We start from the raw sequence: 19651 nt of genomic DNA on the forward strand, positions 1-19651 counted from the left end.
ACTTGGCAAAATATGCTCTGACGTTCATATTACTACAATATATCTCTATTTTCCTATGGAATATTAATGTTGACATGATAATTGATAGATATTACTGTTAGTGCTGGATAAAATCTGTTAAATAAGGTTTCTCCCTACTCCCTGAGACAGGGCTTCTTTATGTAGCCCTGGTTGTCCTGGAACATACTTTGTAGACAGGACTAGCCTGGAACTGAAAGATCTGTCTGCTTCTGCCTCCAGAGTGCTGGTATTAAAGGTGTGTGCCACTAAGCCCAACTCATTTAACTGAATGCTTTTATTTATATTTCAGATGTTCGTACACAAGCCATGTACCAAATGATGGATCAAGGCTTTGTAGGACTTATTTTTTCCTGTTTCATAGAAGACAAAAACACAAAGGTAGTATATATATAAGTGTATGCATATACAGACGTGTGTGTGTGTGTGTGTACACAAAGTAGGCACAAAATAGAGAAAAATCTCTTTACAATTTTAATAGGATGGTCAGGGGAGTTTTCAATAAGGGTTATTGAGGCAAAATCGGAAGAAGATAAGGAAGTGAGTCTTGAGTATTTCTTGGGGGAAGACATCCCTAGCAGAAGAAATATAGCCAGTGCAAGCACCCTAAAGTGAGTGGCATTTTTAGGGAACATTGATGAAATTGGTGTGGCTGTAGTAGGGAGAGGAAGACCATGACAATGTATTCCAACCTGCCTCAGTCTTAATTTTTATAGTTATATTGCAGTACATTATTTCATCAGCTTTTTGCTCTCTTAAAAGTATTCTGGTTTGGTTATCCTTAAAGAGTCCCCAAATGTAATGGGAACTAGTTTTTGTAAGGTTTTTACTTTGTCTCTGAGTTGGGAAGCCATTAGATAGTGACTTTATGTCTCAATAGAATTACTCCAATGGACTGGACAGGATCAGAGTGGGAATAGTTCACTGGCATCAGAGAAACCAGTTAGGAAGATATTGGCAGTAATCCAGGCAATTTGGCCTTTAATGGATAGAGTTTTGACCATGGTGTGGAAATGATACATGAGTGTGCTAATAATGACTATGTTCCATAAATTCATTCTCTTCCAGAAACACTAGAATTAAATATCTGGAACCTTAAAATTTTTTGAAATGCTTTTGGTTTTGTCACCATTTAATCTGTTTATTTTCATCATAAATAGTGAATGAGGTTAATCACATTCCTAGTTCTCGTATTTGTTAATAATTCTGTCTCCTAAGCAGATGTTTGATTGTGATTTGTTGCCAGTCTTTCAAACGTTTTTCAAACAAAATATATAAAGAAGAAAAAGATAAAAACAGAAAATCCCCTCTGGGAGCAAACCTGGGAATATCCCAGCGGTAGCAGCTGCAATAAATTTTTCCTGGCCTCTTGAAAAGATGCATCCATTCCTTTGTAACCTGCTGTTTTGCCTACAGCATTTGAAATCATATTTGCTATATTTATCCTTAACTTTCAAGCCTCCCCTGGTTTCATATCCTATCACTAGATAGGAGAGAAAGAAGAGTAGAAGGGGAAGAGAGAGATCCTGAATCTTATTTCTCCTTGTATCTTCTCTGCTTGTAGCTGGTCTTTGATACTTTGTGGGTACTTCTTTTTTATTCTTTATCTTTCCCCTACCCCCCACTTTTATCCACTATCATTATATAAGAGAGAAAGAAAAATGTAGGGGGGGGTGGGTGAAGAGATATTTCTGAATCTAATTTCTTTCTTACTCTTTTTTTGAGCACAACTACTACAACCAACCCCTACCCCTGAATGACTAGCCACCACCAGCCATACCCATCAGGCCTCTAGCATTTATATGTCCTCTGAAAAATTGCCAGAATTCCAAATATCACACAATAGCAGATACTGTCTGCAGCTGGAAAAACTATGCCTCTACTAGAGCATGAGGCAACTTGTAGTCAGTTGTGAAGCAGCCCATATTCCCATACCTGGGATAAAAATGAAAACATATTCTTATAATATTTCTGTGTTTTTTAAAGAATCCAAAATTCCAGAATTCTCACTTCAACTTGTATTGACTTTGTATATGATTCTTTTCACAAAATTGATTTATTGTACCATATCCTATAGTTTTTGGCATCTCATTTGGCCTAACATATCCGTAAAAGCCTTTGAATTTTAGGTTAGAGTGTACTAAATTCCTATAAAATGTGCAATACAAAAGTGATTTAATGGTTGAAGATAAATGCTTGTCATACTGAGTCAATTATTATACATTGTATACTTTGTAATTATGGATTGAATATATAATATACTCTGTAAAAGAGGTACAGATATTATGCTTCGGGAAAAAATTAATAACAAAAATTAATCCTTTTGTGTATGACATTTCCTTTCTACTTTTTATTTTTTTAATAGACTGGTCGGGTACTCTACACTTGCTTCCAATCCATACAAGCCCAAAAAAGCTCAGAGTAAGTATGGCAGAGATATTATTATTGATGGACTAATGCCTAGTCATAGAATTGATGGTGGCAGGGTTGTCCCTGTCCAATTAATTTAAGCACTAGTGCAGCAGGAGGCCTATGAATGGGTAGGGAAAAAGGGAGGCAGAACTAAGAGTTGCAGAGTCAAGGGGCAACACAGGAGAAGAGGGAGGAAGCAAAATGGAGGACGAAGAGGATGATTCAGATTCAGAGTGGCATTTAATAGCCACAGGTAGATATAGTATCATATAGTGATAGAATAATTGGGGGTAACTTGTCTAATTTAGGTGGGCAACTTGTATCATTATCAATTGGCCCTGAAACTATTATGTGGGCATTTTGTGAATTGAGAATTTATTGATATATAAATCTGACTGGTTAATTATAAGCATCTAAAGTTTTGATTTTACTGGGTTACTGGGAATTGTGATAGCTAACTGCAAGGTGGGCAGTCATTGCATGGGGCTGGCATGCCAGCGACCAGCCAAGAGAACTTAGTAAGTCAAGTGGAGACATCTCAGGAGCCCCAAGCCAGAGTCTGCTGAGATGAGAATACCTGGCTGGAGGCCTGTGGCCTGCCAGTGCCCAGTACCTGGTGTAGCGTGAGAACTTGCCACTCTGTTTCATTTAAATTTTCTCATTAGTTAGACACTAATAGTACTCTATTTCTTAACAACTCTAAGAAAAATTATAAGGTCTTTATCAGGGTTAGGGTTTTTGGTATTGTAAAAGTCTAGGAAGCCGAAGTCTTTTTAGCTATATCACCATAGTCTTGGGCCATAGTTTCCATATTGTGTCCCACTGCTAGTTTCTGTTTCACTGGTGTGTTCTAAAACAAAGACCAAATGTTAAGAAATTTAGAGATTTTTTTTTTATAGACACTTCTCTGTTGCTATATAAACTTTTATTTTTTTACTGATGCTAAGGATGGAACCCAGGGCTTCATAAATACTAGGCAAACATTTGCCATGGAGATGTAACTCTTGACTTCCTGCCATAAGAGTCTTTTCAGAATTACAATATTTCATTTAAATGTTTGTATAGATTAGTTTCCTCATTAAAACATGGTAATCTATTCCTGGGTATAGCAATGCATGCCTTTAATCCTAGTACAGAGGAGGCAGAGGCAGGTGGATCTATATAAATTCCAGGCCAACCAGGGCTATGTAGCGAGATCCTGTCTCAAACAAACAAACCAAAAACCAAACAACCCAAACTCTATTGTTATTGTTGTTTTATCTTGCTGTCACAAAGATGATGGTCACTGATACCATCCCACTTCCATTCTCCACAATATGGTTACTATTATTTCTTTTTTGTTACTTTTCTAATTTTTAATGAAGTGTGCTTCTTTTTATTTTTCAGTTTTGAGACAGGGTCTTGTTACATACTCCAGTCTGAGCTTATGATCCTCCTGCCTGTGCCCCCTTGTGTTGGTCTTTGCAAATGTGGGCTACCACACCTAGCTAAAGTTGGCCCTTTTATTGTATTAAAATTTATATTAGACAATATTGATTTGGCTCTTCATGATTATTAAATTTTCATAGTTATAAACATCTGTGCTTAAGATTATAACTATAATTTCATTGTACATGTTTTGCGTATTGGGTAATTTTAACAGAAAATAAATTTCATCATGATTAGGTAAATGCTATTCCCTTTTTAACCAGCTAATGTGAACTGGTGTACTGTGATTCTGCTTTTTTTCTTACATAGTTTTTTGTTTTGCTTTGTTTTGCTCTTGCAGGAGGTTTTGAATAGATTTTGTCATTTTTCTTTTATCACCTCCTTGAGTTCTAAACTCTTGGGAATAATATGAAAACACTCTAAAAATCTACATTTTAAGGATTATTTCATAAAACTATCCAATGCTGATGTGTTATCTCCCTTAGACCTGCTGTTCAACTGATATTGAAATGAGGGGTGGGGGTGGGGGAGGGGCCCCCACTAATTACTCTACTTATTCTCTTGCATTGTATCCATTATAGTCTGGAGTCTTGATTCATTGTTATTTTTCTGGAAGAGATCCTCTAGTAACTTCCTAAGAATGGTGTACTTTTAAGACATTTTTGTCTGAGTCCTACTTGTCTGAAATGTTTTATTCTTTTTTAAATAAGCAATTTAAAGATTTATTTTATGAGTACACTCTATCTGTCTCAAACACATCAGAAGAGGACACCAGATCTCATTACAGATGGCTGTGAGCCACCACATGGTTGCTGGGAATTGAACTGAGGTCCTTTGGAAGAGCAGTCAGTGCTCTTAACCACTGAGCCATCTCTCCAGCCCCAAAATGTTTTATTCTTAATAACAGTTATGATAATTGAGTCAGAAGTCCTGAACTCATGGTTAGCGATCTTTTCAACTTACCTAATATATTCTTGTCTTATGAACTTGACGTCCTAGCAGACACAGATCCACCACTAGTTTCCTTTCTCATAGAATTCTCTTCCTAAGTAGGACACATGTCAAATTCCTTCTCCCCCTCCCATCTGTTATAGTTCCTCCCTTTCTCTTTAGAGAACTAGAAATAGAAGGGTACTTCTACAACATTTATTGGCATTTATTAAAACTGTAAATTAGAAGTTATACTCATTGTTAACAAATAAAAGTGCCACATAAAAACAGAAACAATAAGATAAACATTTGCCACTGTTATTCAACATTGAATTGGTAGTTCTAGCCAGAGCAACAGGTTCAACATCAAAGTTAGACAAACAAAGTTTCATGGTTCATGTTCAGAACACAAAATCAGTTGTTTTTTTTTAATCAGCAGTGCACAAAAGGAAATTGGGAAAACAATTTTATTAAAAATAACATGAAAGCCAGGTGGTAGTGGTGCACGCCTTTAATCCCAGCACTTGGGAGGCAGAGGCAGGCGGATTTCTGAGTTTGAGGCCAGGCTGGTCTACAAAGTGAGTTCCAGTACAGCCAGAGCTATACAGAGAAACCCTGTCTCAAAAAAAACCCAAACAAAAGATGACATTTAATAAAATATGTAAGAGAAAGTTTAACTAAGGAAAGGAGAAATTTGGTCCATTAATACTAAAAAGTACTAAAAGAAATAAAAGAATACACACACACACCACACAAACACATGGCAGAGGACATGGAGGAGTTTTGGCTTACTGGATTGCTGAGCCTGTTTTTTTTTTTAAATAGTACCCAGGACCACCTGCCCAGGAGTGGCACAATCAACAGTGGGCTGAATCCTCCCATATCAATCATTAATCAAGAAATTGCCTCCACTGATATTCCCACAGGCCAATCTGATAAAAGCAATTTTTTGATTAAGGGTCACTCTTCTTGGGTTACTCTAGCTTTTGTCAAGATGACCCAAACTAACCAATACAATGATATACTGAAAGACTTGGTATTGTTAAATGATAGTACTCCCCAAAGATATCTAGAGTCAATGCAATACTTAGATAATTCCAAAGGTCCTTTTTGTTGCAGACATGCAAAAGATTTTTATAAACTTTCAAGAGGCATGGAATACCAATATTGATAAAAAAAAAAACAAGAAAAATCATAGAAATAAGTTTTAAAATTTACTATAAAGCTTGCATATGTAGTATGAAACTAGAATATATAGAGTAACCCAAAATAAAAAGAGATTAACTTTCAGCAAGTGCACCAATGTTATTAAATGAGGAATGAATATTTTCTTCTCTAAGTGGTGTTTGATAACTATATATCCTTATATAGAACAGTAAAGTTGGACCCTCACCTCATTACTTTTTAAATTAGATGTTAACCATACTGACCTGGGTTCTTAAAATCTCAGCATGTGAGAGGCCAAGGCAAAAGTATTGCCACAAGTTTGAATTAAGCCTGGGCTACAGAGTAAAGGGAAGAAAGAGAAAGAAGGGAGAAGAGAAGAACTATATTTTAATTTGGTTGTAGAAACTAGAATATAAAATATATTTAAATTGTGAAGCCTAATTTTTAAAAAAAGAAATCCCTGGGCCAGTGAGATTGCTCAGTGGTTAAAGGCACTTGAAAATAAGCCTAGCATCTTGAGTTTGACTCCTGAGATCTATGTGGTAGAGGGATAGAATCAATTCATGTAAGTTGGCTTCTAATCTCTGAACAAGTACAAACACACACACACACACACACACATGAAGAGAAAGAGAGAGAGAGAGAGAGAGAGAGAGAGAGAGAGAGAGAGATAACCTTAAAAGGAATCCTGTATAATACTATGTGCTAAAGGTATGTTGGCCTAGGATACTTAGTATTATTGAATATATATAACTCAGTCCTGAAAATAGGTACTTAAAAGCCATGTTATATTTCAGACCAAAAATGATTTCTCTAAGTATTTGTTATATAAATGATAATGGCACTAACTGAATCAAATATTAGCTCTGCTCTCAGTGTTCTTGTTGGAAGTGACAGAATAGCCATCTAAAATATCAAATGTTTCACTCCCAACCTGACTGGCTTCTGCACTGAGCTCAGTAGAGTTAAGGGATCTGGGAAAGATGTCTTTATATTACAGAAGTGTAAGGAGGGAATATCATCTTATTCAGGATTAACAGATAATTCATTCTTTCATCTTTCTGCCTAAACCTCCCAGTGTGCTGGGGTTACAGGCATGTGCTACCACTTCTGTTTTCTGCAGCACTGAAAATCAAATCCGGGGCTTCATACACATTAAGCATGCACTATTATCAACTGAGCCATGTCTCCATTTCTCTTGTAAAATTTTATTTTTGAGACAGGGTTTTGCTAAGTTTCCCAGGATGAATTTGAACTTGAGAACCTCCTGTTTCTGCTTCTCAGGTACTTGGGATTACAGACATGAGACACCTGAAATTGATTATCTTTAAAATTTTACATATATATATATATATATATATATATATATATATATATATATATATATATATACACACACACACACACACATATACATACATATATATACATGTATGTATGTATATATAATGTATATGTTTAAAAGTTTATTCATTTGGTTTGTTTCAATTTCACTAGTTCTTTTCTTTGGAATGTTGGTGGAGGTTTTGTAAAGTGTCCTGGTCTCATAGGTGGATGTCTGCTGATTCCACCACTGACCATTCTCATTACATGGTTTGATGGGAAATTCAGTGTGTTTTGAATTCCAGAAAGACACCAATTCTGGGAACCAAGTGAGGATATTTAAAGTTCAAATGTGTCTTCAAAAAGTATATTTGAATATCCAAAAATTGGTACCTCAATGAATTAATTAAGCAGATAACTACTTTTCCTCATGAAAAATTTTCTTCAACATTTAAGAAAACCAAAACTATAGGGGCTGGACAGATGGGTCAGTAGATACAAGTACTTACTACTAGTCCAAAAGACCCTGGTTTGACTCCTAGCACCCACATGGCAGCTCACAATTGTATGTAATTCCATTTCTGAAGATCCATCACTTTCTACCCTTCATATAAGCTGTGAACATGTGGTACAAAGATATTTATGCAGGCAAAATACATATGTACAAAATAAAATAGTAGCAAATAAAACTTTTTGAAAGAACAATAAACTTTTTGGTTATAGAGTATTATGGTATAGTTTATCTAATTTATTGATATACAATTTTTATAATATCCTCTTATAATCCTTTTTATTTAATTGATATTTTAAAAAATATTTATTTTTAAGTGTATTGTACCTGCATATTTGCCTGTGTACCGTGTGGGTACTGGGAACTGAACCAAGGTCCTTGTGCTGGCTAGTTTTATGTCAACTTGACAAAAGCAAGCTAAAGTCATCTAAGAGGAGGGAACCTCAATTGAGAAAATGCTTCCGTAAGATTGTGCTGTACAGTGTTCTCATAATTAGTGACTGATAGGAGAGGGCCCAGCCAATTGTGGGTTGTGCCACTTTCTATAAGAAAGACCGAGCAAGCCATGGGGAGCAGGCCCAGTAAGCAGCACTCCTCCATGGCCTCTTCATCAGCTCCTGCCTCCAGGTCCCTGCCCTGTGTGAGTTCCTGTCCTGACTTTCTTAGATGATAAACAGTGACATGATAAGCCAAATAAACCCTTTCCTCCCCAACTTGCTTTTTTGTCAGTGTTTCATTGCATCAATAGCAACCGTATCTATTCCTCCGTTGAGGGACATCTGTGTTCTTTCCAGCTTCTGGCTATTATAAATAGGGCTGCAATGAACATAGTGGACCATATGTCCTTATTACATGCTGGAGAATGCTCTGGGTATATGCCCAGGAGTGGTGTATAGCGGGGTCCTCTGGAAGTATCATTCCCAGTTTTCTGACAAACCGCCAGACTGACTTCCAGAGTGGTAGTACCAGCTTGCAACCCCACCAGCAGTAGAGTGTTCCTCCTTCTCCACATTCTCGCCAGCACCTGTTTTCTCCTGACTTTTTGATCTTAGCCATTTTGACTGGTGTGAGGTGAAATCTCAAAGGAGGAATGGATACAGAAAATGTGTATACACACACACACACACACACAATGGAGCACTATTCAGCCATTAGAAACAATGAATTCATGAAATTCTTAGACAAATGGATGGAGCTGGAGAACATCATTCTAAGTGAGGTAACCCAGTCTTAAAAGAACACTAGATCTTATTCAGCTTTACCACCATGTACCCATGACTTTTCACAATGTATAAGGCTCCCAGCATGGATCCTCCACTCACCCACTGTTATGTAGAGTTTAAGCATATTACAAGTGAGAAATACATACAGGTGGCTTGATTGGACTTAGATCAAGCCTGTCTATGTCCTTCACTCTAGGATGAAATGGAAGTATGTGTAATATCTTACCTAGTTCTATCCACAGAAGAGAATAAAAATTGAGAGTTGCTAGTAACTTTTGTGAGTAATTCCATCTATAAAATGAATCTGATAGAGTCACTGAAGAATCTTCATTGGAATCAATTTATTCAGCTTCATGGCAACTTACTGACTAATGTATTAGTTAATTGTTCCTTTTATCTGGATAGCTAGCTATACTGACATTGAGTTCCCAAAGGTTTCTCTTAAGTTTACAGGAATGGATTCAAATTCTCTAAGGGACTAGAGAATATTTTGGTACAAATAGACTTCTAAATTGTTCTCCAGAAAAACCTAATTTGAACTCTGTCTACTTACAAATTGAGTCACTTAATAAATTGTAGTAATAATTAATCTTTGAAGCACTTTATATTCCAATGTCTCAGTTAAAGTATAAAGAACTTACTATAATTAAAGGATAAAATATGACCTAAACTGACTGTCTTGCAGGTATGAGAGAATTGAAATCCCAATCCATATTGTACCTCATATCACTATTGGGAAAGTATGCCTTGAATCTGCAGTAGAGCTGCCAAAGATCCTGTGCCAGGAAGAACAGGATGCATATAGAAGGATTCACAGGTAATAGCTTTTACTATTTCTATTGTCAATTCAGTGAAGACCCTTTATCTTTAACAGCTTATCAGTTTCTGAGTCCCCTTTCTACCTGACTGGGAGAGAGCTTCACAGCAGCCTCAAATCATGTTTCTCACACTGTATTATAATGATCTCTTTAACATTGCTATCTTGCCTCTGATATTTTGAATCCTTCAAAAGAAAACACTTCCTTTTCTGGTTGTGAAAATAAAATAAATCATATCCTAGTACTCCCATTGTCAAGTACTGGGCCTTGTCTATGAAATTCATAGTGTATCAAGACCTTCAGTGAGAAATAGTAATTTCATAGTCATGTCTTTGAGTCATCTTTTGAATTTTTGAATGAATCCATATCCCCCCCCCCGCAATAAATTTAAAATGAACAAGGTGGGAACTCAAATCATTATGTTTCATCTAATCCAGTGGGCAAATGTCTGATGTGGGTTATGATTTTGTTATACACCTTTGTTTTTGCTACATTGCTAACCTAAAGTACCTTATCCCTTTAGCCTTACACATCTGGACTCAGTGACCAAGATCCATAATGGCTCAGGTAAGATTTTTTCTTTTCTGGAGTATATGAAGTGATCTTTGCCATACTCATTTTATAGAAGCAATTGTAGTTTATCTTAGAGTTTCATTTCTAAGAGCTGTAACTAATCTTGCTCCTTACATTTCCTTGGAAACCTATAGACCCTTAAAAACTATAAATGTGGCCTTAGGAAAAGACAGAAAGAGGGAAAGTGGATAGGGACACGGGGGGTGGGGGGGGTGGGAGTGGGGGAGGGGAACCTGATCTGATATTGAGTGAGGGAAAACTAGAAAAGCTTTTTAGAGACTAGCTCAATAGTTTCTTGTTATATGCTTACACACTACCGCCAGGAATCCTAGTTTCCATAGATTTTTATAGCATGGATGCTCAATAACTTCCAGAAATTTTAGTAATGTGCCTTTATGAACTGATTTCACCTCCAACCTATTCTAATAAGAATTGAAAGAGATAGGCAGGTACAGAAAAAGGAATACATCAGGCAGGAAGTTTTCCATGTGAGTAAGTAGAGAAGGAATTCCTGGGCAAGTCTAAGAGGAAAAAACTCAGTATAGTATACATATCAAGTTACTTTCCAGACCAAAATCCTTAATTATTTTACTGTCAGAGTCTGTGTGTCCCACAAGATTGACTGACTTCTTAGCAACAGACAGTCACAAGGATCAGAAGTGGAGCCATAAACTCAGGGGTGAAAAGAAAAATCCTTTGATTATGTAACCTGCATTTCACATGCTCATTGCAGATTTTATTTAAATACACCATTAATATACATTCATTTTGTAAAACAATGAGCTTGATAATGATATTTTTCAAGTATACTTTGACTATAATGACTCAAAAAAAGAGAAATATACAACCTCTTTAGTATATGTAGTTGAAATATCAATAAACATTAATAAATGAAAAAGTTACTTTCCTCAACATGCAGACATTTCCAGCTATACCTACTATTCAGCTAACCTGTATTTCCCTATTTGATAGCTAAACTGGGTCATTGCATGTCTGTAGTGCAAGCACTTGAGAGGCAGAAACAGGAGGACTGCCATAAGTTTTAGGGCAGCCTAGTCTATATAGAGAGTTCTAGGATAAAATCTGGCTAATGAGTGAGACCCTGACCTTTAAAAAACAGTAACACTAAAATAAAGAATAACAACAACAAAACATAGAGTAAGAAAGATGACAAAGAGTAGAACACTTTCTTTTTAATTAATTAATTGATTGATTGATTGATTGATTAGAGGCAGGGTCTCTCTATGTAGCCTTTGCTATCCTGGAACTCAGTGTGTAGACCAGGCTGTTCTCAATTTTATAGAGATCTGCCTGCATTTGCCTCATGATTGCTTGGTTTAAATGCATGTACCACAACAACCAATGGAAAGATTTCTGATACGATTGTTAGGCTTGGTATATTCCATCATTTCTATCTGGATAAAACATGACAATGAGTTAAAATTGGTAATATATGGTATACAACCATTGTCTAAAATCACAATTATTTAAAAATATACTAATAGCTCAAAAGTAGACAAACAGATCAGTGGACCTGGACAATGCCTAAAAACAGGTCCATGTATATGAAAGAATTCATGTTTATTCAAATATTTCAAATTAGTGAAAGCTACATTAGATATTAAATATCCATTTTGTTCATCCCAAACAAAACAAACAAATAAACAAACAAAAAACCATTTAAGTACCTGTTCCCTGCTAGATAGCCTTCTAGGCACAACAAGGTAGTGCTGAACAGAAGAGACAAGCTTAACTTGCATAGACTTAATTTTGTTTCCATTTGAGGAGACAGTAGAGTCCTACTGGAGAGTGCTTTCTTAGCCCTTGTACTTGAAGAAACGAAGAGCTAGCCATCGTTCTCCTTAAAATTAATTTTGTGCTTTTACATAGATTTATATTTGGCTTATGGATCTGGGGCTTGTTTGCTTTGCTCAGCTCTTCTCTCCCCCTCCCCACCCCCAGTTTACTACTGAAAATCATTTACCTGTCCTACTTATTGTACGTTAGAAACTTGTTCCCCCAGCCCTTTTATCTGTGCCACAACTGAGGCACTCTTTGTAGTATAGTAGGAACATCCCAGTGAATAGTACTTTTTCAGTTATCTCATCTTTTTTTTTGCTTTTTTTTTATTGAAGTATTTACCAAGAATTTGTGCAGTCAGATGTCAGCAGTCAGTGGGCCTCTACTGCAGTGGTTGGAAGACAGATTGGAGCAAAACCAGCAGCAGTTGCAGGAGTTGCAACAAGAAAAGGAAGAGCTTATGGAAGAGCTTTCTTCCCTAGAATAAAGCAGGAAAACAACAAAAAAATGTGGTAATATTTTTTTTTCAGTTTGTATGCTGAATATGGTCCAAAACTGTATACAGCTCCTATATAGGCAAATAATACAGCATCCCAACAAACAGTTTGATGTATATAAAAACAGAAGATATTTTCTTAAAATTTCCCCAGAGCTTATAGTATTCTCTTACCTGTAACTACTTTAAAAAGAAAACATGCAGGATGACTTAAGCAGAATATGAACGGTATTTTGTAAGAGGCATGGGAGATACATTAGCAAGGAATATCTGGGAGTAAAATGTCTGAAAGGTTTACTTTAAGTTTTAAAAATATGTATCAATGTATATTCCTAGCTATCCTGGAGCTCACTATGTATACCCTGCCTCACTCTGCTGTCCTAAGCTCACAGAAATCTACCTGCCTCTGACTGTAGTGCTGGGATTAAAGGCATTTGCTATCTACCATGCCTGAGACTAAATGTTTATTCTCAATGAAAACACCCAGCATAAACTTTTTTTTGAGGCAATGTCTTATTATGTAGCCTAACTGGTTTGGAACTCACAGAAATCTACTTTGCTCTTGTTTCCCAAATGGTGGGGCTAAAGATGTGTAACAGTAATATAAACATCTTAGAATGTGAAGTCTTTGTTTTTATTTTCAGATATAGCCATCCTATATATTTTATAGCTTGATGTTTCTGCTAAGCAAATGAATCCTAAGTGCTATAGAGTTAATGGAAAAGCATGCATCATCACCCACCTCTGTTGATTATATTCGGTTAGAATCATGTATCATGACTTTCTTCTTGATCTCTAAACATGCATTATGATATATTTAAATTTGAATCTGTGTGCATGCCCTTTTAAGCAAACAAGTGAGTTCTAGCTTATTTGAATCTAAAGCAGATTCTTACTGATCCTAAGAATTTAATTATACTATGACCATGATTTTTTTAAGAAATATTAGTATTTAGGTTGTAATAGAAATCATGCTTTAAAAAATATGATGATCATAGATAGCATTTCTTCATATGTAGCCACTAATTCTAAATGTGTCTTCAGAAAAAGAGTTAAGCCTATTGCGTCCTGGGAACTAAAGTGGGAACTTGAAAAAGTAAAAAGAAAGAAAGTAGTAATAGTCCCAACCACAGTGATATTTGGGATTTTGGCTTGTTTTCTTGTTTTTTCCTAGATTATTATTTTTCAGTATTCCAGAACCACTTGCATCAGAATTGCTCAAAGTTCAAACTCAATCTTTGAGACTAGAACCTAAAAATCTATATGACCTACTTATCTGATCCTGAGGCATACTTACATTTGAAAACAAATATTCTTAGAGCATATGAAATATAAATGTTGTATTTTCTTTAATTCTCTTCCACCATGATTATTATATATTCATTTTCTTTTTTATAGGGCAGATGAAAATACCTGGCATACAATTTATTAGACGGAATCAATTTTGAAAATGATGAAGTTTGAGGGTTTACATTATATGGCCTACATTATATAACTTCAAGACTTATTATAAAGCTACAGTAATGAAGATACTATATTTGCAGAAGGATCAATGCAACAGGAAAGAAAATTCAGAAATAAATCCACAATAATATGCTTAACTAGTTTTGAAAAACTAGTGATGTGATTCAAGGAAGAAAAGACAGTTTTTCAACAAATTGAACCTCCAAATGTATCATGGATTTAAATGTACTATGGAAAACTTAGAAAATAATTATTCAAGAAAAATTCTCAGGAGTTAAGTACTTAATATTCAGCTCAAAAGCACAATTTTACAAGAAAACAAAGTAGATATATTGGACTTCATCAAAATTAAAACTTACTATTCTGCAAAAATATTGAGAGGAAACCATGTAATATCTGGTCAGTGAAAAGATATGCTTAAAACTCAAAAATAAACAATACCAGTAGAAAATGAAAAAAGACATAAACATTGTTACTACAGAGGATATATGGATGGCAATTAATTATGTGAATATATATTAAATTTCATACGTCATTGAGGAATGCAACTTAAAACTACAGCATGGTGTGGCATATACTTATCATGACTGCTATAGAAAAACTAGTGAAAATACCAACTGCTGTTGAGGATGCAAACTAGATTTCTCATATACCAATGATAGGAATATAAAAATACAGCTACTGGGTAGAAGAGTTTGGAAATTTTTTTAAAGTTAAACATACATTTAACATGACCCAGCAGTCATACTGTCTTGGCACAAAAACTTTTACAAAATTTTTCTTGGCAGCTTTATCTGTGATACCTGCAAATTAGAAACAACCCAAATATTCTGCCGTTATTAAATAGCTTAATAAACCATTCCAACTTTGGACTACTACTATATAGTGGAAAGGATCATACTGCCAATATGATGAGCCTTGGGAAATTATAGTAAATGAAAACACACAAGTCTTAAAAGATCATTTACTGTATGGTTGCATTTCTAGAGCATTATTTAAATGTCAGAATTAATGACAAGACCAGATTAATGATTTCCAGAGTCAGGGAATAGACATTGTATAGCATATGTATTCTTACTACAGTGTGACATAAAAGTTAATTTAGGCTGATGAAACAGTTTTGTACCTTAAATTTAGTGTTTAATATTAAGTCTGTTCCTATGCTAACATTTTATAGATTTATATACATACAAATCAATACTTGTAAAAATCTAGAAGTGAGTAGGAAGTAAGATTCCACTTTATGAAATAGGGTGACAGATGAGCCATATGTAGTGCCACACGACTACAATCCCAGTGCTCAGGAGGCTGAGGCAGGAAAATTTCAAGTTTAGAGCCATTCTGAGCTATACATTTCCCAGCCGGTTGGGCTACAGTGTGAGACCTTATTCAGAAAAAAAGAGTGGGGAGGGTAGGTGATGAGAAAACCTGGGGATGGAGATAAAATGATTTGAATATTGCTATAGGCCAACTATGAACACAAGTCTGTGCTTCACTTTCATGAGTAAAATGAGATTATAGTAGATGGCATCAAGTATACTTTTAGGTCTGTGTTCATACTTTAAAAATATTGAACATCAGAAAGAACAGTGGTATGAATGAAATGGATAAGAAGAAAAACTAGGGATGGAGATTTTCCTAGTTATACCTATTTGGCTTACCTTTACATAAAAAAATGTATTGCAACATACAACCTTGTATCCTTTCTGATTTTTCTTTTTCAATCACAGTCAAATTGTTGGGAACAGAAAATACTTGTTTATATGGGTATGTTGTCCATCTGGTTTTTTAAAGCTTTTTTGAGATAGGGCCTCACACAACAGCCCAGGCTGGCCCTAATCTAGCAGTTCTCTCTTGCCTCTACCTCCTAAGTGGTAATATTACAGGCATGCAACACCATGCCTGGCTGGTTCCTTATTTTCTATAGATGGAACCTGCATCTGACCTTGTCTACACTATTTTTTTGTAACCATTTTGTAACCATAGTCAATGATAATGACCACTAGTCAAACTCATTTGTTTTTGAAAACTGTCATTAGTAAACCTCTAGCTTTTTACTATTTTTATTAATAAATAATAAATACTGGCTTGACACTTTTACCATTCTACCACTTTTATTTATTTATTTATTTATTTTTCAGTCTACCACTTTTGGTCTTTGTTATCATATATATTTTATTATTTCCTATTCCCAGGCTGTCCCTTCCAAAAATTCATAAGCCTCTCTATACAGTTACAAACAAATCCATTTCTCTATATACCTCTGTCTGAACTCCAGACTTAGGTTTTGAGCTACCTATTATATATTTCTACTAGGTAGTCTTATTGCCACATTGAATTTGATAGATCTACATCTGATCATGGTTTTGGCCTAATCTATATTGTCTTATATTTCTTACCTCAGTGAAGGAAGCATCCATATGCAAAAGCTGGAATCTAGGCAGGCAACCTCAACATCTCTATTACCTTTTACACTATTTGCATTGAGTTACAGCAGTTTGAATTTTTTGTAATCAATTGCAATATGTAGAATAGTATGTGTGAGGAAGGCAGGTGGGGTATCAAGGTTCCCACTGGTTAGGATTACTTCATTAAGACATAAGAGTTCTTAGCCTTGCAGCAGCAGAGCAGAAACAAAATCTAGTGAAAGTTGCCCTGTGTCAGTACTCTCAGAATCAGAATGAAGAGGAGAAAATGATCTCTTACACTACATAAAGTGATTGAGCAAATAAGTATGTTTGGAGGAAAATTGAAGCTAGTTTTTTCATAATTGAAGCATTATTTTCAGATACATAAAAAGGAAGTATAAAATTATTCCTCGTGATCCTAAATAGAAAAAGAAAGATGGTAGGATCATTTAAAAGAAAATTACATGTATGTGTATATTGAGAAAATGATCAGTATGTTTATATACCTCCACTTCTTACCTCTGCCCATTAAGAGAGAATAGAAATAGAAATAGTTCAGTAGCTAATGAACACATCTGGCACCAAGATGCTGGGCTTCAAATAGTATTCTCCACTACTCCACTAACAGTGAATAGAATTGAGTCCAGAAATAAATGCATTATATATATATCAGTTTTGTTAAAAATAAGTTCATAATGAACTGATTTTTAACAAAAATGCCAAGACTATTTGAATGGGGAAAATAGTTTTTTCAACAGCTGATGATTTCACAATTAAATGTCTACCCAATAATGTAACTGGACCCCTGCCCCATATCATGTATGAATGTTAACTAAAAATGTATCAAATATTTAAATGTAAGAACTTGTAACTATTAAAATATTAAAACAGCAGTAAATCTTTATGACTGTGGTTTTTAGCAATGGCATTTTAGACAAGCCACAAAAAGATAGTTGTTAGACCTTATGAAAATTTAGAAATGTACGTCAAAAACAAAAAAAATGAAAACTCAGAAAATGGGCCAAAACTTAGGGAATTCTGAAAGTTTGAAGGCATATCTCTATCCCTGTAACAGATTTTAGTGCTGTAACTGTTTCCCATTCTCCCAACACACTTGGGAGACATTCCCTTTTTTTTCCCGTTTTATTGAAAATAGATTTCTGGTTAGTTTCCCTTCCCTCTACTCCACCCAGCTCATCCTCACCTCTGCGGTCCTCCGGATCCACGGTCCCTTTCTGTTTCTCAATAGACAAGAATGGGCTTCCATTTTGTCCTATTTGATGGTGTCCTTTGCCTTTCAGCAGCTTTTCAGTTTTGTGAAGTCCTATTTTTTTATTAGATATTTTTTTCATTTACATATCAAATGTTATGCCCTTTCCTTGTTTCCCCTCTGAAAACCCCCTTTCCCATCACCTCTCCCCCTGCTCACTAACCCACCCACTCTACTTCCCTGACCTGGCATTCCCTTATATTGGGGCAATGAGCCTTCATGGGTTTAAGGCCCTCTCCTCTAGATAGAGAATTATTAATCCCAGAAATTACAATCTTGCGAGTATTGGGCAGGTAAGAGAACCCATTCAGCCCACAAATTGTAAAGTTAAGGGTGGCCAGCAGAGAACCCTGTTATACAAAGGAAAACTACTAAAATGGAGTTTTCAAATATTATTAGACATATCCAATTTAACAACAAAAAACAAAACAACCTCCCCAAAAGGAACAATGAGACTTCACATGTTCATCTGATGTCACCTCTCAGTAATCCCCAGATTGTACCCTTTCACATTCATCTCATTTTGTTTGCACCTATTTTTTATTATTGAATAATCTGATTTCCTTCTTTTTCTTCTGACCCTATGCTTTCATACCTCCTTGGTAGTATTATGACTTTGCTTATTGTTTTTTAAGGCTCTTACTTTTTTGTTATTGTATATGTATAAGTGTCCATGATGTCTGCTACAATGTATGTGTAGAACTTAAAGGAAAATGTTGTAAAGTTGGTTCTTTCCTTTCACCTTCCAGGGATTAATCTTGGGCTGCCAAGCTTGCATAGCAAGCAATTTTATATGCTGAGCTATCTTATAAGCCCAATTCTTTTTTTCTTTTTTTTTTAAGATTTATTATTATATGTAAGTACACTGTAGCTGTCTTGAGATGCACCAGAAGAGGGCATCAGATGTCTTTACAGATGGTTGTGAGCCACCATATAGGTGTTGGGATTTGAACTCAGGACCTTCGGAAGATCAGCCAGTTTCTTACCTGCTGAGCCATCTCTCCAGCCCCATAAGCCCAACTCTTAAAAAGTTAATTTTAGTCCCTTTGCATTTATAAAGTTTGTATTCTTATATTGGGAAATCTTTGTTCTTATATTTTATTTATTTTTAATATATTGTTCCTTTCTCTTTCCCTCAATAATAATCATAATTACTTTTATTTAACCTCCATTTTCTCCCTTTCTCTAGCTTTTTTTATTCCATATATTCTTTATTTACATTTCAAGTGATTTTCCCTTTCCTGGGTCCCCCCTCCCCAAAAGTCCCATAAGCCCTCTTCCCTCCCCCTGTTCCCCAATCCACGCCTTCCCACTTCCCTGTCCCGGTATTCCCCTACACTGCTGCACTGAGCCTTTCCAGGACCAGGGGCCATTCCTTCCCTCTTCTTGGGCATCATTTCATATGTGCATTGTGTCTTGGGTATTCCAAGCTTCTAGGCTAATATCCACTTATCAGTGAGTGCATACCATGACTGATCTTTTGAGACTGGGTTACCTCACTTAGTATGATGTTCTCCAGCTCCATCCATTTGCCTAAGAATTTCATGAACTCATTGTTTCTAATGGCTGGATAGTACTCCATTGTGTAGATATACCACATTTCCTGTATCCATTCCTCCGTTGAGGGACATCTGGGTTCTTTCCAGCTTCTGGCTATTATAAATAGGGTTGCTATGAACATAGTGGAGCATGTATCCTTATTACATTCTGGGGAATCCTCTGGGTATATGCCCAGGAGTGGTATAGCAGGGTCCTCTGGAAGTAACATTCTGTTTTCTGAGGAACCGCCAGACTGATTTCCAGAGTGGTA

General features: G+C 35.7%; 1 protein-coding gene across 2 annotated transcripts in view; it reads left to right on the forward strand.

The window, feature by feature from the left end:
* The window catches only part of Brcc3 (BRCA1/BRCA2-containing complex subunit 3), a 38028-nt gene extending 20553 nt beyond the window's left edge, over nucleotides 1–17475 (forward strand). Inside the window, exons 6-11 of one of the 2 annotated variants that reach the window (XM_052171798.1) lie at nucleotides 311–399; nucleotides 2384–2439; nucleotides 9698–9829; nucleotides 10354–10397; nucleotides 12539–12715; nucleotides 14098–17475. In XM_052171798.1, the coding sequence (XP_052027758.1) occupies nucleotides 311–399; nucleotides 2384–2439; nucleotides 9698–9829; nucleotides 10354–10397; nucleotides 12539–12690 (473 nt within the window). In that variant the 3' untranslated portion in view covers nucleotides 12691–12715; nucleotides 14098–17475. The remainder of the gene's footprint in view (nucleotides 1–310; nucleotides 400–2383; nucleotides 2440–9697; nucleotides 9830–10353; nucleotides 10398–12538; nucleotides 12716–14097) is intronic. The other variant, XM_052171799.1, reaches the window with a different exon arrangement.
* The last annotated feature ends 2176 nt before the right edge of the window (nucleotides 17476–19651 follow it).

This window comes from Apodemus sylvaticus, chromosome X (genome assembly GCF_947179515.1).
Source record: "Apodemus sylvaticus chromosome X, mApoSyl1.1, whole genome shotgun sequence".
NCBI lineage: Eukaryota > Metazoa > Chordata > Mammalia > Rodentia > Muridae > Apodemus > Apodemus sylvaticus.